Source organism: Anomaloglossus baeobatrachus, chromosome 3 (assembly GCF_048569485.1).
Source record: "Anomaloglossus baeobatrachus isolate aAnoBae1 chromosome 3, aAnoBae1.hap1, whole genome shotgun sequence".
Lineage (NCBI taxonomy): Eukaryota > Metazoa > Chordata > Amphibia > Anura > Aromobatidae > Anomaloglossus > Anomaloglossus baeobatrachus.
This window is the reverse complement of record NC_134355.1, coordinates 491,858,470-491,876,565: the sequence shown is the minus strand read 5'-3', so window position 1 is coordinate 491,876,565 and position 18,096 is coordinate 491,858,470. Positions and strand designations below refer to the sequence as shown.

The following is an 18,096-nucleotide window of genomic DNA, read 5'->3' as shown; positions in this document are numbered from 1 at the left end:
CACGCAGTGGCATAGTAAAGGGGGGGGAGGGGGCGGTCCGCCCCGGGCGGCACATGTCAGGGGGGGCAGCATTTTGGGGGTAAAAAATAAAAAATAAAAAGCTTTTAGAAAAGGGCCATACGCAGCTGCATTCCTGAACATCTTTAACCCCTTAAAGACCCATGACGTACTGGGTATGTCATGGTGACATGGTACTTAACAACCCATGACGTACCCAGTACTTCATGGCGAAATCGCGGCCCCGGAGCCCTGGTGGCTGCGATCAGTGTACAAAAACCTTAGATTCAGGGAGGAGGGGACCTCTGCCTGACCTCAGGAGGGGTGGTGCCCCCCCCGGACCTACGAAGGCTGTGATTGGCTGACGAACGCCGCTCAGCCAATTACATAAGCAAGGATGGTTGACCTTAGGGAGATCAACATCCAACACCGCGGAGACACAATCACGTTTTTCTCAACGCAGTGATTCTAGAGCAATGCTCCCTGGGAAATATTCAAAACAAGAAACCCTGTGGAGACACCATGACATGTTGCTCAATGCTGGCAGGAAACTAGCCAGGTCTTTCACCGAGAAGGAACAACCACGGGAAGGGCAGTCTCCAGTCAAGGAGACCACCTATGCCAAAAATGGTATCGATCCACAGTCAGCTGTTTCGGGGTATTTGCCCCTCATCAGTGTGGAGTAGGAAACTATCTAGTGGGAGTATTGCCTAGTAGAAGATTACATAAGCAAGGATGGTTGACCTTAGGGAGATCAACATCCAACACCGCGGAGACACCATCATGTGTTTCTCAACGCAGTGATTCTAGAGCAATGCCCCCTGGGAAATATTCAAAACAAGAAAGCCATTGAAAATGGCTTCAACATTCAAATCCAGCCATGATCAGTGCAGCTATAGCACTGATCATTGACTGGAGCTGGGTGAACTTTGTTTCACCCACCTCCAGCTCTGATGGGAAAGATCGGCCTTGTGACCGATCTCTCCAATCACCTTGGATCTTGGGCATGTGACCTGTAGGTGACCACTCCCCTCAGCTTCACTCCATCTGTGAAAGCTGAGTAGAGTGATCCCTGCAAGTGCCATTTGGTAAGTGCCCCCGATCCACAGCTGAGCCCGATCAGCCCCCGCTGCAATAGCAGCGGCAGCAGCAGTAGTCACCACCCCCGATCTGCCACCACCCTCCTCCATCTGCCCCCGCTCTCCCCATCAGCCACTGCCCCCTCCATCCGCCACCACTCTCATCATCAGCCGCTGCCCGCCTTCATCCACCACCGCTCTCCCCATCAGCCGTTACCCCACTTCATCTGCCACCGCTCTCCCCATCAGCCGCTAGCCCCCTTCATCCACCACCGCTCTCCCCATCAGCCGCTTCCCCCCCTCCATCCGCCACCGCTCTCCCTATCAGCCGCTGTCCCCTCCCCGATCTGCTGCCCACTCTCTCCCACCTCTCACCCTCCTGCATCTGCTGCCCCCTCCCCCACCTCTCACCCTCCTCCATCTGCTGCCTCCTCCATCTGCTGTGATCCTGCTAGATCCATCCTGTAAGGTAGCTATCCCCAATCTCACCTTACACCCTCCCTCCCCTCCCCTCTCACCAACGGAGAGAGGCGGCAAATTTGACGACCGCCCTGGGCGGCAAAAGCAGTTGCTACGCCACTGGACACACGGAATATATAACTATCCTGCTCTTACTACAATTTAACTTTCATTTGCAGTCACCTAGTGCTTACTACAGCCATTTTATAGCCCCGAACTTTTTGTCCCCATTGACTTGTATAGGGTTCATTGTTCAGCATTAAGTTTGCTTGCCGAACCCAATTTTTAATTTAGTGCCTGCTGATTTGGCAAACCCAAATATCCACGGGTCCGTTCATCACTAGTCATAAAATAAATTAAATTTTACAGTATCTGGGTGTTAGCAGGCTTTCTTCCCTCCTTACCATCCACAGAGCAATGGGAAGGTGGAAAGCCTGAATTGGATACTAAAGTTAAAAATCCAGAAGGTAAAGATTGTGACTGGGAAGCCATTGACCAAATGCTTCAGTGAGTTTTTTCCTTAATTAATAGGTCTCCTTATGAGATACTTTTTGGTAAAGCAACTAGAATAGGATTATATATCTCTCAGTGACTTTAGATACAGCATGATACCTTGACCAGTGATGTACAAGCCATGTGCAATTGACTAAAAAATAGTGTGATGAGCAGGTGTATTTTTCAACTACAGACCCTGAATGAGAGTCAGGAGTAGTGATGGGCGAACCTCCCGATGTTAGTGTTCGGGAGCCTCGCTAGAATGTTTTGTAAAGTTCGAGTTCGGGTTCTGAAATAACACGAACTTGCAGCCGAACACCAAACTTGGACTTTACAGTTATGTGATGGGGCAGGGGATTATACTTTCAGGTCCCGGGACGCGTCCTGCAGACTGTCTCCCGCTTGCTTCTGCTTCCAGGTTACTTCCACATTGCTGTGTCACCGGGTAACCACCACTGACTTCCATGACGTCATAGCCATGTGACTAGTCTGGTATGAATGTTGTACAGACATTGAGTTACAGACTAGTCACATGGCTATGACATCATGGAAGGTCCTGTAACCCACGAGGTAACAACTTTCACTCCAGACTGGTCACATGGCTTTGACATCATGGAAGGTCCTGTAAGTCAGATGTAGCAGAGTTGAAGATGCTCGCCTGCCTTTGGACTACGTCGGAGGGTTTTTTTTGAGAAATAAAAAATGGAGTCCTAAATGTCTTCTGTTTTATTTCTAATAAAATATTTTTTCTCTGTGTTGTTGTTGTTGTTTTATTTTACATTTAAATTCACAGACAATCACAGACAATATCACAGAGTGGGCGTCTATAATTGGATGCTGGAGTAATTTGAAACCAGCCCCTACAGTCTAGCATCTAGAATGTATGGGCAGATTGCAGGTTACGCCAACAGCCAATCACAGATGCCCATTCTGCGTGACAGTGACTGTGATTGGGTCCCTCACACATATAGTAGTGTAAAATAAATAAATAATTTTAAAAAATGACGTAGCACTCTGCAGTACTTTTGATTCTCAGTGCAGATAAAGCGGACGACTATGGGCTGCCACCCCCGTCTGCCTGGCTTTACCGGCTGGCAATCAAAATACAGAAAAAATAATTAAAATAAAAAATGCGTGAGCTCCCGCCATATTTTGATCGCCTGTCAGGTAAAGCCAGGCAGCTGGAGGCTTGGATTCTCAGAGTGGTAAGGCCCAAGTGTCCTGGGCCCCCCACGCTAAAAACCGCAGCCCACAGCCACCCCTGGAAATGGTGCATTGTTTCTTAGTGCCATTTCCAGGCGCTTTACCAGGCTCATCCAGTGACCTTGATGGCGGTGGCACACTGGGTAATTAAGGGGTTAATACCAGCTTTCTACTCTCAGCTGGTACTAAGCCCGAGATTCATGGTGTCATGCCAAGTTAGACAAGTGTCTCTACAGAGCTAGAAGCAGGTAGAGCAATGTTAGCTTTGCTTCATCACTCTGTACAGACAAGTGTCTCTACAGAGAGAGGAGCAGGGAGGAGAGCAATATCAGCTCTGCTTCATCACTCTGCACAGACAAGTATCTCTACAGAGCGAGAAGCAGGTAGAACATTGTCAGCTCTGCTTCATCACTCTGTACAGACAAGTGTCTCTACAAAACGAGAAGCAGCTAGAGCAATGTCAGCTCTGCTTCCTCACTCTGTACAGACAAGTGTCTCTACAAAGCAAGAAGATGGGCGAGCTTTGTCAGCTCTGCTTCATCGCTCTGTAAAGATAAGTGTCTCTACAGAGAGAGAAGCAGGGAGAGCATTGTCAGCTCTGCTTCATCGCTTTAAAGACAAGCGTCTCTACAGAGAGAGAAGCAGGCTGACACTGGGGGTATGATTCCACTTGCATATGACTTGTGCGAGTCTCGTATTGCATCATCCTGCACGGCCTAACACTCTCCTGACAGGAGCACCTCAGCTGCATGTACAGTAAATACATGCAGCCAACCCGCTCCTGTCGGGAGAGTGTGTGCCATGTCGGGTGATGCGATGCGAGACTCGTACAGTGACAGTCAAAGTTCAATCAAGTCCATGACTCATGGACTCGGGAGAACCCTGTAGTCACAGCGAACATGACCAAAAACAGCTGTAGACTGCTGAGTGATGATCAGTGCAATGAATACCCCCGGAAGTTAACAGAACCTTTCATGACGTCATTGCCATGTGACCAGTCTGTAAGCCAATGTCTGTACAATACACTATAAAGAAAAAGACATGGATCGTATATCCTAAAATATACAATGATCTAAAGCCATCAGGCAAAAAATTAAATAGAACATGAGCTTCTTTGTTACCATTCTGATCAGATTGTATTAAGCCCACTGCCACGTCACGGTGAACCTCTTGAGTGGGCCCCTATTCTAAACCTTATAGTGCGGCATTGTGCACTAACCACTGCTGCAGCGACAAAGCGCCAGCAGGGCAGGTGACCTGGTGCCTCACAGCACCCATGCTGAAAGGCGAAGCCCCATGGCTCCAGGCCACACTGACACAACACCACCACAATAGCGGCCAGCACACAGTACCAGCCTACAGTGAGAGGAGCTGTGCACTCACCTATCACTGGCTCCCATATGTGAACTGGGAGAAAAAAAAGGCTGACCCCTCTTGCAGTCTCCTGCTGATTAAAATCACCTGTGCCAAATGGGGGGAGTGCAGAGACAACCGAAAAGTAGCGGGGGATAGAATGTTGTATAACACACTATAAAGAAAAAAAGACAATCTGATCAGAATGGTAACAAAGAACCTCATGTTCTATTTAAGTTTTTGCCTGACGGCTTTCGATCATTGTATTTTTTGGGATGTGCGATCGATGTCTTTTTCTTCATAGTGTGTTATACAACATTCTATCCCCCTCTGCTGTTTGCTTGGATCTGCACTCCCCCCATTTGGCACAGGTGATTTTAAGCAGCAGGAGACTGCAAGAGGGGTCAGCCTTTTTTGCTCCCAGTTCACATATGAGAACCAGTGGGAGGTGATTGCGCAGCTCTTCTCACTGTGTGCTGGTACTGTGTGGTGGCCGCTGTTGTGGTGGTGTTGTGTTAGTGGTGCGGTGCGGCCTGGAGCCTTGGGGGCTTCGCCTTGCAGCATGGGTGCTGTAAGGCACCAGGTTGCCAGCCTTGCTGGCACTTTGTCACTGCAGCGGTGGTTAGTGCACAGTGCCGCACCACAAGGTTTAGAATAGGGACCCACTCAAGAGGTTCGCCGTGACGTGGCAGTGGGCTTAATACAATCTGATCTGAATGGTAACAAAGAAACTCATGTTCTATTTCATTTTTCAGTGTATTTTTTGGGATGTGCGATCCATGTCTTTTTCTTCATAGTGTGCAATGTCTATACAACATTTACACCAGACTGGTCACATGGCTATGACGTCATGGAAGGTTCTTTAGTCAATGGTGGTTACCCGGGGGCACAGCAATGATCAGATGTGGAAGCAGAAGCGGCCGGGAGACATAGTCTGCAGGACACATTGCGGGACCTGTAAGTATAATCGTAATGCTTTTTAATAATGTGTTTGGGGTTTTTTTTACATCTCTGGACCCGAACTGGACCTGAACTGTAACATGAGCTTCTCAGAAAAGCTTGTGTTTGAGATCAAATGCACGAACACTATGTGTTCGGTACAGACCCCGAATTTTACTGTTCGGGTTTGCCCATCACTAGTCAGGAGCACATGAACTCAAGCCGGGAGACTGGGTGGTACTAAAAAGACAAGCAAGAAAGCTTGAGTGAGCAAATATATTATATTATCTCACAAGAAGAGAAGACTGATATGTAAAGTAATAAATCCTATATATGGCTTTATGGGAATCTCCAAATTGGGGCAGAAACATAGGAAATAGCCAAAATAAGGGAGAAATGATTACAAGAACATGACACAATAAGAACTTAAAGTAGAAAAACATTCTCTTTCTTGAACCAGCCGATTAGTTCAAGAGTGTAAGCGAATGACTTTCATGGATAACACACACCTGTATGCACTTGGTATTGTTTTGTTTGTTGGTGTATATATAGCCATAAAAGTGCAAATCTGTGTTATACAAAAGGTAGTCAAGTCTAGGTATAAGGAAAACCATATTAAAGATCACCTGGTTGTATACACCGTGTGCAGAATTATTAGCCAAGTTGTATTTTAGAGGATTTCTAAATATTGATCAACAACTATGTTCTCAAAAAAACAAAAAGACTCATAAATATCAAAGCTTAATATTTTTGGAAGTTGGAGTGGTTTTTTTTAGATTTGGCTATCTTAGGAGGATATCTGTTTTTACAGGTAACTATTACTGTGCAGAATGATTAGGCAACTTAATAAAAACCAAATATATCCCCAACTCACTTGTTTATTTTCACCGGGTAAACCAATATAACTGCACAAAATTTAGAAATAAATATTTCTGACATGCAAAAACAAAACCCCAAAAAATTAGTGACTAATATAGCCACCTTTCTTTATGATGACACTCAACAGTCTACCATTCATAGATTCTGTCAGTTCCTTGATCTGTTTACAATCAACATTGTGTGCAGCAGCCACCACAACCTCCCAGACACTGTTCCGAGAGGTGTACTGTTTTGCCTCCATGTAGATCTCACATTTTATGAGTAGCCACGGGTTCTCTATGGGGTTCAGATCAGGTGAACAAGGGGGCCATGTCATTATTTTTTCATCTTTTAGACCTTTACTGGCCAGCCACGCTGTGGAGTAGTTGGATACATGTGATGGAGCATTGTCCTGCATGAAAATCATGTTTTTCTTGAACGACACCGACTTCATCCTGTACCACTACTTGAGGAAGTTGTCTTCCAGAAACTGGCAGTAGGTCTGGGAGTTGAACCTTCCCTCCATCCTCAACCCGAAAAGGTCCCACAAGGTCATCTTTGATGATACCAGCCCATACCAGTACCCCGCCTCCACCTTGCTGGCGTCTGAGTCGGAGTGGAGCTCTCTGCCCTTTACTGATTCAGCCTCTGGCCCATCCATCTGGCCCATCAAGAGTCACTCTCATTTTATCAGTCCATAAAACCTTTCAAAAATCAGTCTTAAGATACTTCTTGGCCCAGTCTTGACGTTTTATCTTATGTTTCTTGTTCAAAGGTTTTCGTTTTTCAGCCTTCCTTACCTTGGCCATGTCCCTGAGTATGGCACACCTTGTGCTTTTTGATACTCCAGTAACATTGTAGCTCTGAAATATGGCCAAACTGGTGGCAAATGGCATCTTGGCAGCTTCACGCTTGATTTTCCTCAATTCATGGCCAGTTATTTTGCATCTTTTTTGCTCAACACGCTTCTTGCAACTCTGTTGACTATTTGCCATGAAATGCTTGATTGTTCGGTGATCACGCTTCAAAAGTTTGGCAATTTCAAGACTGCTGCATCCCTCTGCAAGACATCTCACAATTTTGGACTTTTCAGAGCCTGTCAAATCTCTCTTCTGACCCATTTTGCCAAAGGAAAGGAAGTTGCCTAATATTTAAGCACACCTTATATGGAGCGTTGATGTCATTACACCACACCCCTCCTCATTACAGAGATGCACATCACCTGATTTACTTAATTTTGTAGTTGGCTCTCAAGCCTATATAGCTTGGAGTAGGACAACATGTATAAAAAGTATCATGTGATCAAAATACTCATTTGCCTAATAATTCTGAACACGGTGTATTACAGACCCCAAACAAGAAGCGATCCACTGTTGTGATATAATTATTGGCATCCAAATAAATAAGGAACTGACGTGAAACAAGTATGAAAGTCCCGAGAACACGGATAGTGCGCGCTTATATGCCTCATGAAATACACATAATAGGTCACAAAAGGGAGAAATGTGAGAGAACAGAATTAATCTTTTGCATGAGGTATCCATCTTACCCTATTACTTATAATGTATAGTGGTCAACACCGATGGGTGAGGAAGTTTCACATTTCTATTCATGCCCTTACAGCCCATAGTTTTGAGAGAACATTTCCTTTGTCTTTGACCCTATTTAAAGTACTTACATGTGCTAATAAAGCAGAAGTCTAGTACACCCTACAAGGCTGTGCTATATTGATTTCCTCGAGATCGCAAAACATATTTTAATATTTGGATTTTGGAAGGCATAGAAGAGAGTGAATTTCGCTTACAAAAAATATATAAAAATTATATGCAATGACACATTATTGCTATATATGGCATTTGTCTATATATACTACAAGCGATCAGACGATCACCACTTCAAGTCCCCTAAAGGGACTATTAAAAATATTGAAAAGTAAAAGAAAAAAGTTTAAAAATTTCTGAAAACAAAACAACATAAAAGTTCAAATCACTTTCCTTTTTCTCCATTAAAAACAAAGATAATAGAGAAATAAAAAAATACACAAATGTGGTATTATTGTGTTTAGAAAAGTGTGATCTATCAAAATATAAAAATAATTATTGGTAAACACATTAAAAAAAAATAAAAATGCTAAAATTATGTTTTTCTGGTCACTGCAAGATCACAGAAAATGCTGTATCAAAATGTCATATCTATCCAAACATGGTATCAATAACACATAATTGCACTCCGCAAAAGTCAGCTATAACAGCTCTATTGACTGTAAAATGAAAATGATACAGGTTTTGGAAAATGTCAGCACAATCCCCAATTTGTTTTTTTTTTTTAAACTTCAGATATTTTTCACCACTAAAATATTAATAAAAAAAGTGGACATGTTTGGGATCACCATAATCATACTTATGAGGAGAATCATATTGCAAGGTTATTTTTACCACAAAATGTATACCTTAAAAACAATTCCCCCCCTCAAAAAAAGTCACAATTGTTTTTTTCACAATTTCTCTGCATTTTGACTTTTTCCATGATTTCCAGTACTCTATGCGGAAAAATGAATAGTGTCATTCAAAAGTACAACTCATTCCGCAAAAAACAAGCTCTCATATGTCTATGTGGACAGATAAATAAAAAAGAGGGGGGGGGACCAAAAATGCAAAAACTAAAATTTACTCCATTGTGAAGGGGTTAAAATACAAATATTGTTATGACTAAATTCATTAATGATTTAAATATTGTTTTTGTTTTACAGCTTTTCTATTGACTACTGACCAATTAGCACACATATTATGTGTTTATATCCTGATTCTGATTGTCGGGAGTGTGAGAGAAATTAAGATTACATGAACGTATCAACAAAATATTGCAACTGTCATACTCTATTTTGTCTTTTGTTCTGTTTTTTTTTTATGAGCTTTTATCATGACCTTTTGTTCTAATCACCAGGCTATGGAATAATCAAAACCACTAACATTTTGCAAGTCGAAGTGCCGATGAAATAAAAAAAGAGAAAAGATTTAGTAATAATAGGAAACAAGCTTTTTGCCGTCATTTATAGATCACACACTTTATTTGCTATATGGGCAATAATGTAAGAACCAATCAAATTATGTATTTTAATTAGTTTGGCAACTATGCATTTTCATCTTATATTTTCATTGGTCATTTTCTGTTACAAGCTGCCACTATCATAAAGGGATATCCAAGTTCAAAGGCCGAGAGACTCCATTGTACACTGTGGGCACAAGTATTAGACAAGAGAATATGTTAATCATATGATAATTTTTATGAAGATTTCCCAGCTCCAAACTTTATAAACTTGATATCAGGCTGCACTAAGATGTGGCCCGGAGTAGTGCAGCAGAGTAACGTCATGCCGTACTAAGACGTGACCCAGAGTAGTATGACAAGGTGGAAGCAGAGTAGTAAGAGAGGCGAGTCAGCAACAGGAATTCAAATCAATGTACGAGGGGAGAACAAACTCAGAGTCAGAAGCAAGCAAAGGGGTCAGGAGAGACAGAACTAAGTCAGTGGGGGACGGGAGTGTAAGTCAAGTACCGGGAAGTCCAAACTACAAATGACAAGTGAGACGAGGCTGAGAGAAGACAGAGAAAGGTCATATGGGAGAGGGTGCACGGCAGGACAGATTGGGTACCCCTACAGAGCCAGATACACACACTATGAGACATAGACTATCACTGGTACTAAACCAGAGGTGCAGCACCCAGATATAGTGTCCCATAAACCGGAACAATGCAGGGAGAAAATAACCCGTGACATGACCGGGCCGGAGCTGGGAGATACCACACCGACAGATACCGGCCTGGATCATGACCCTTGAATGCTTATTGGATGGAGCATATCAGGTGATGTGTATTTGTATAATGAGGGAGGATGCGGCCTAAGGATATCAATACCTCTTATCAAGGTTTGTATAAGGCAACTTGTTTTCCTTAGGTACAATGGGGCAAAAAGAGATTAGGCTACTATTGAAAAGTTAAACATTGTTAAAAGTCTTAAAATTGCTAAGAAATTGTGGCATGATCACAAAACCATGCAAATAGTCAACAAGGTCACAAAAAGGTGTTGAGTAAAAAAAATGCACATAGCTCAATCTGCGCATGTGCCGACTCCGGGCACCATTTCTTTTAAGCCCGTAATGCCGACATTCATGGTGATGGCCTTTGCCTCACCGTCCGCAGCGCAGCAGAGCCTACAGTGCAGAGCAGCAGAGCTTCTCAGTGCCGCCATCCTCAGTGAGCATCTGAGACACTCACTGCACAGACGGCAGCATAACCCTACTCCAGCACCGCCCCTGCCTTGTCCAATCCTGCTCTACCACCGCTGCCACCCCCCTCTGGTAAGACACCACCAGATTATAAGATGGACCTCATTTTTTTTCATTTTTTTTTCCCTAAATTTGGGGTGCGTTTTATAATGTGACGCATCTTATAAAATGAAATATACAGTACTTGTTTATTTACTTGTATAATAATTCTGCATACTAATAGTTGCCCAATAATTATGCACACACAGATGATCTACTAATAAAGAAAAACCTCACTTTAATTTTCTTAAATATTCAGGTTTCAGATTTATTAACCTTTTGAATTGACCAACAGCACTGTAGTTAATCAATGATGAAACTAAAAATTAAAAATACAAATTTCCAAATTGTGCACACGGTGTACATACCTCATTGGCTGGCCGGAGACAAAGACAGACACTCTCTGACACCAGATAATGTTTACCCTAAATTTAAAATCCCAATACAATAAATTATAGAGGTCTCAAATATAAATTTGGAACCTTACTGAAATTCTGCAGAAGTTACTGTATCTAAAGGGGCACTGTATATAATTTAGTAGAGATTGGTTACTTCACTGTCATTGTAGTATTACCATTATATTATGTTTGCATCTCAAAATGAATCACATTGTGTAAAATAAATAAGACTAGATTTGAAATATTGTGAAATGTACTCAATGGTTAAAATCTACATAAAATAAATAAAAAATAAAATAAGGTCAACTGAACAAATATTACCTCTATAATTTTCCCCTTCACTATTTCCTTCACTTTCCCTTCCCTATTGTCCTGGTTTATTTTACTATATGTTAATTATTTGTGTGTATTATTATCCCCTTTCACCCAAAAAATTCAATAAAAAAATATTTTTAAGAAAATCTAAATAAAAAAGCTCATAAATATCTAATGCCTATATTCTTTCTTACAGATTTTCTAAATAAAAAAAAATAAAATAAAATAAAAATTACATTTACAATTAAATTTTTTTTTTTTTTGCTTTAATGGGCTGTGAAAGAGTTATAATACAATTTTTTTGAGTCTTTGTGCCATTAACCAGTAGGCGTAAGCCAGTCTGTTTTCATGTAGAACATGGTGATGTTAACTGCATGTGATGGAGACATATAGTGAACATATTAAATAACATTTAACCTGCAGCAAAACACTGCGTAGAAGTTAATTGTTTAAATAAGTATGTTATTTCCTTGTACAATGTTAATATTTTAATGTGCTGCAAGTCGAGTAATAAAAGTGTCTATGTTAATCCGCAACAAAATGGAAGTATCTCATCCATTTTAATAAGTGCCAGGGAAGTTAATTATATCGGTTTAATTGTGGAAACATGTACACTGCATATGCAAGAAATATGCAAATCATTACTGCACACCATCATCATAATTAATGTAGAAGGACCGTTATATTAATTATAATGTACTTGACCAGGTTCTTTATTCAATTAAGCTCGGAAGCAGGAAACGGATATTGTGGCAGCGAACAAACCAGCTGCTTGATTGGAATTAGAAAAAACAACCATAATGCACCTTTGAGTGAATATCGCAATTACAGTTTAAACAAACACACGAGCCACTTACTGAATTAAAACGTCATTAAATGCTTGAATAGGCGCGACAAAGTTCAGGCGGTGAGGAGAAGAAAAGAAGAAACTTTAGAAACCTGCACATAAGAAACTAGAGTTGATTGTTCCTCTCAAGATGCCAAGTTTGTCCAAATTTCCACAACAAAAAATGAAAATATAAATCCTCCTATATGCCCAGGACCAGGAAACTACAGTGATATATTAGCTGACCATTGGTGAGGTCTTCAAAAATCCACCGCAAATCTCATCCAGGAATAAACTCAGGTAAGGTTGGACTGGTCTACCGGATTGCAAATAACCTCTGATAGGCACAGATTCTGTCCAAATCATGGACCCAAATGTCCCTCAGAAAACTACTCCTTTTCGAGAGGACTTTGGAGCAAATTACGTATATGTAAAAAACGTATGTGCCAGAGATAGAGAATGTCGATAAATGTAAGGTCATGCACTTGGAGAGAGGAAATAAAATCTATAACTATGTACTCAAATGTAAAACACTGGGTAAAACGGTTACTGAAAAAGACTTGGGTGTATGGGTGGACGTCAAACTCAAATTTACTGATCAATGTTAGGCAGCTATTGCCAAGGCTAATAAACTAATGGGATGCATTAAAACATGCATAGATGCTCATGAGAAGAACATACAGTTAGGTCCAGAAATATTTGGACAGTGACACAAGTTTTGTTATTTTAGCTGTTTACAAAAACATGTTCAGAAATACAATTATATATATAATATGGGCTGAAAGTGCACACTCCCAGCTGCAATATGAGAGTTTTCACATCCAAATCGGAGAAAGGGTTTAGGAATCATAGCTCTGTAATGCATAGCCTCCTCTTTTTAAAGGGACCAAAAGTAATTGGACAAGGGACTCTAAGGGCTGCAATTAACTCTGAAGGCGTCTCCCTCATTAACCTGTAATCAATGAAGTAGTTAAAAGGTCTGGGGTTGATTACAAGTGTGTGGTTTTGCATTTGGAAGCTGTTGCTGTGACCAGACAACATGCGGTCTAAGGAACTCTCAATTGAGGTGAAGCAGAACATCCTGAGGCTGAAAAAAAGAAAAAATCCATCAGAGAGATAGCAGACATGCTTGGAGTAGCAAAATCAACAGTCGGGTACATTCTGAGAAAAAAGGAATTGACTGGTGAGCTTGGGAACTCAAAAAGGCATGGGCGTCCACGGATGACAACAGTGATGGATGATCGCCGCATACTTTCTTTGGTGAAGAAGAACCCGTTCACAACATCAACTGAAGTCCAGAACACTCTCAGTGAAGTAGGTATATCTGTCTCTAAGTCAACAGTAAAGAGAAGACTCCATGAAAGTAAATACAAAGGGTTCACATCTAGATGCAAACCATTCATCAATTCCAAAAATAGACAGGCCAGAGTTAAATTTGCTGAAAAACACCTCATGAAGCCAGCTCAGTTCTGGAAAAGTATTCTATGGACAGATGAGACAAAGATCAACCTGTACCAGAATGATGGGAAGAAAAAAGTTTGGAGAAGAAAGGGAATGGCACATGATCCAAGGCACACCACATCCTCTGTAAAACATGGTGGAGGCAACGTGATGGCATGGGCATGCATGGCTTTCAATGGCACTGGGTCACTTGTGTTTATTGATGACATAACAGCAGACAAGAGTAGCCGGATGAATTCTGAAGTGTACCGGGATATACTTTCAGCCCAGATTCAGCCAAATGCTGCAAAGTTGATCGGACGGCGCTTCATAGTACAGATGGACAATGACCCCAAGCATACAGCCAAAGCTACCAAGGAGTTAATGAGTGCAAAAAAGTGGACCATTCTGCAATGGCCAAGTCAATCACCAGATCTTAACCCAATTGAGCATGCATTTCACTTGCTCAAATCCAGACTTAAGACGGAAAGACCCACAAACAAGCAAGACCTGAAGGCTGCGGCTGTAAAGGCCTGGCAAAGCATTAAGAAGGAGGAAACCCAGCGTTTGGTGATGTCCATGGGTTCCAGACTTAAGGCAGTGATTGCCTCCAAAGGATTCGCAACAAAATATTGAAAATAAAAATATTTTGTTTGGGTTTGGTTTATTTGTCCAATTACTTTTGACCTCCTAAAATGTGGAGTGTTTGTAAAGAAATGTGTACAATTCCTACAATTTCTATCAGATATTTTTGTTCAAACCTTCAAATTAAACGTTACAATCTGCACTTGAATTCTGTTGTAGAGGTTTCATTTCAAATCCAATGTGGTGGCATGCAGAGCCCAACTCGCGAAAATTGTGTCACTGTCCAAATATTTCTGGACCTAACTGTAGTTTTACCCCTGTACAAGTCACTAGTGTGATCCCACTTAGAATACTGTGCACAATTTTGGTTCATAAAAAGGACCTAGAGCGGGTGAAGAGAAGAGCAACCAAGGTTATTAAAAGAATGGGTGGAATGCAATACCAAGACCGGTTATTAAACTTGGGGCTATTCAGTTTGGGAAAACGAAGGCTTAGGTGAGATCTTATTACAATGGACAAAAATAGGAGGGGACAGTACAGAGATCTGTCTAATGATCTTGTTACACCTAGCCCTGCAGTAGGGACAAGGAGGCATCCACTACGGTTAGAGGAAAGGAGATTTAATCATAATCACAGATGCAGATTCTTTACTGTTAGAGCAGTGAGACTATGGAACGCTCTGCCTTGTAATGTTATAATATTTAATTCACTACTAAAATTTAAGAGAGGCCTGGTTGCCTTTCTTAAAAAATATGACATTACTGGTTATGAGCACCTGATTCTGTGATGGTGTTGATCTAGGGAATTAGTCTGATTGCGATATGTGGAGTTTTCCTCTAATGTGGCGCTTTCCGTCTGTCATATGGGGTTGTTTTTGCCTTCCTCTAGATCAACATGTTAGGTTAGGTCATGGGTTGAACTCAATGGACTTAAGTCTACCTTCAACAACAAACACTATGAAACTATCATTAGGCATGTAATTTACCCCCCAACTGCTCATAAGTCCAATAGAGGAATTTGCCAATATAAAACTCATTCGTGTAGAATTCAATTTTTTTCTTTAGTTGGACAAAAAAATTTTTTTTATTTTACCTCATATGGAAATGAGGGTTCCTCATTGCACTCTTGGCCGTACATCGGGATCCATATTCGGACAGTGACACATGAATGTGTTAATATGACATTATCGTATCATGATTAACAGATTTCCAACCTACTTAATTCTGCTCAGTAGTTAGTGAAAAGTTTAATATTGAGCACAATTAAGTTCAGCCTACTAGTTTGATCCTTCTCAACAGTCACAGTCTTTGTTGGGGCCTTTTATTAAAATTAATTTCTCACCTCAGGTATGGAGGAAAGGGTTGGTCTGGTCAGAACACAACAAACAATGAAAATATTTTGAACTCAAAATGTAATCCATCAGAACTTCTAAAACGTTACCATGGAATGGCCAAAGATGCAATTTGTTTTGTAGCGTCAATGCTTTCTTATAAATATATAATCTTCGTTATGCTTACCAGACTTGGACCTCAGGGCTTTAGAAGGACATGAATGAAGTTTTTTGGATGCATTTTCTGTATTGTTGTTCCAAACGACCATTTCTCCATCATAGCTACCTGAGTGTGAAAAAGATGGAAGACTGCAATAAGCATTCCGATCTTATGTACAACAGGGAGATCAGTCAATACGATGCAAAATAGTTTATATTTTCAAGAATCCAAATCAAATTACACCAATCTCACATGGGTATCATGGAAGAAATGACTTGATTCATGACTGAACTCCCAATAGGTATCATATGATTGTATATTTATACCTTCCAACCTTGAAAACAAGTAAGAGGGATATACAGTATACTGTGTTGCGATTAGTGTGCCTCGGCAATTATTTTACACTAAGCCTGTACTTTACCCATCTAGTCCTTTATATGTGTCCACACAGAAATATTGCTCCTAGTGTAGCCCATTAGTACAGTATGGTACCCCTTTCATGATCCCAGAGTGCTCGCAACCGTGTATGATGCCCCCACAAAGCACCCCATCAGTACAGAAATCATAGTATGATGTCCCCCAGTGTACACATACATACACAGCTCTGTTATATCAAAATACAGTTTGCTCTACTATACATACTTAAATCTGCCAGACACACTCAACTCTGAAGCACCAAACTGAGCTCTGCTATGAACTCTGAAGCACCAAACTGAGCTCTGCTATGAACACACAAACTCAGCTCTGTTACTCACACTCACCTCTGCTATGCATTCTCACTCAGTTATGCTATACACATCCAGCTATGCTAAAGAGACACAAATATGCTATACACATACAATTGAATCTGTTATACATACACACAGCCTTTCTGTATAAATTCAAATCTGGTATACACACACTCTGCTCAGCAGTGCGCATGCACTAAGATCTGACACCCACAGCTACATAGCCTAGGCATACTTGCAGTACCGTTGACCAGAAGTTAGTGGGAGTGATCGACTTAGTTGATGGGAGTGACACCTATTCATTGCTTCCCCACCGTCTGTGCTAATGTCCGTGATTGATTGCAGACTGTACATGCCCCCATCCTGTGTCTGCATCTGTGATTAGTAGCAGTCAGTTTGCTGTATAGTAGTGTAAAAATGAATAAATGATAATAATAATAATAATAATAATAATAATAAAACAACAGGTGCAAGCTGCAGTCCCACCTGTAATCTTTACAGTGGCTGGATATTAAAAGAGAAGGGAAAAAATATAGGGTCCTCCCATTTTTGATATCCAGCCATGGTGAAGCAGATAGGAGAGGGCTAGTATTACCAGGATGGGAAGAGCTATGGACATTCACCCCCCAGCCTAAAAATACCAGCCCGCAGCTGCCTTGAATTGGCACATCACATTAGATGTGTCAATCCTGGCAGTTTACCAGGCACACCCCGATTGCCCTGGTGAGGTGGCAATTGGAGTAATATGAGTGGTTAATGACAGCTGTAGAGCACATATGCGAGCAGTCTTTGACCTTTCCTTGAGCCTGCACATTACAGTACTTTGTTCTGCCCTCAGCAGGGCAGATCAAAGTGCACATGCACAGGAGCACAATGGAGGCCTCTGTGTGAATGATGCAGGAGGTGTCATGCACACAGGGCTGAGCAGGAAGACACCAATCACAAGATGGAAGAGGCACCAGATAGAGAGCAACGACTTCCATCGGATCGGACCGCCCTCTAGGTGTGTATTATGGAGGTGTATTTTACATTCTACAGAGCAGCCTGGAATCTTATATACAGTATTCTGGAATGCTGTATACAAGGCTCACTGGTGGTGGCCCCAGCTCAGAAGGGAAAAACCTGGTGACAGGTTTCATTTAAGTTGTGTTTTTCTATTGCATTAAATACTTATTTAATTAAATAAAATGCAAATTAATTTTATCATACAATGTGATTTTCTGTTTTTTTTTATTCTGTCTGTCACAGTTGAGGTGTACCTATGATAAAAATTACAGACCTCTATTCTTTGTAAGTGGGAAAACAGGCAAAATTGGCAGTGTATCCAATACTTATTTTCTCCACCATATACATATTTAATAAAATATTTGGAAATAAGGTGAGCACGTAAGTTATTGCCTTCTGGTGTTAGCTTTCTGCCTTACTTCATTGCTAGTGGATAAGGACCCCCATACATATTAGATAACTGACAGCTAAGCGCTCTTGTGCTCTCTATGTGAGAGACGCCAGACTTCTGTCACAGCAGCTGATCTCCAAGGAGAAAAAACAAGTATCATAGTTCATAGTTCATAGTATCATAGTTTTTAAGGTTGAAGGGAGACTCTAAG

The 18,096-nt window shown here is 41.4% G+C and overlaps 1 protein-coding gene across 1 annotated transcript in view; it reads right to left on the bottom strand.

Moving 5' to 3' along the window:
- WDR49 (WD repeat domain 49) overlaps positions 1-18,096 on the bottom strand; it is a 306,857-nt gene that overhangs the window by 107,347 nt on the left and 181,414 nt on the right. Inside the window, exon 11 of the mRNA XM_075338561.1 lies at positions 15,789-15,887. Within this exon, the coding sequence (XP_075194676.1) occupies positions 15,789-15,887 (99 nt within the window). The remainder of the gene's footprint in view (positions 1-15,788; positions 15,888-18,096) is intronic.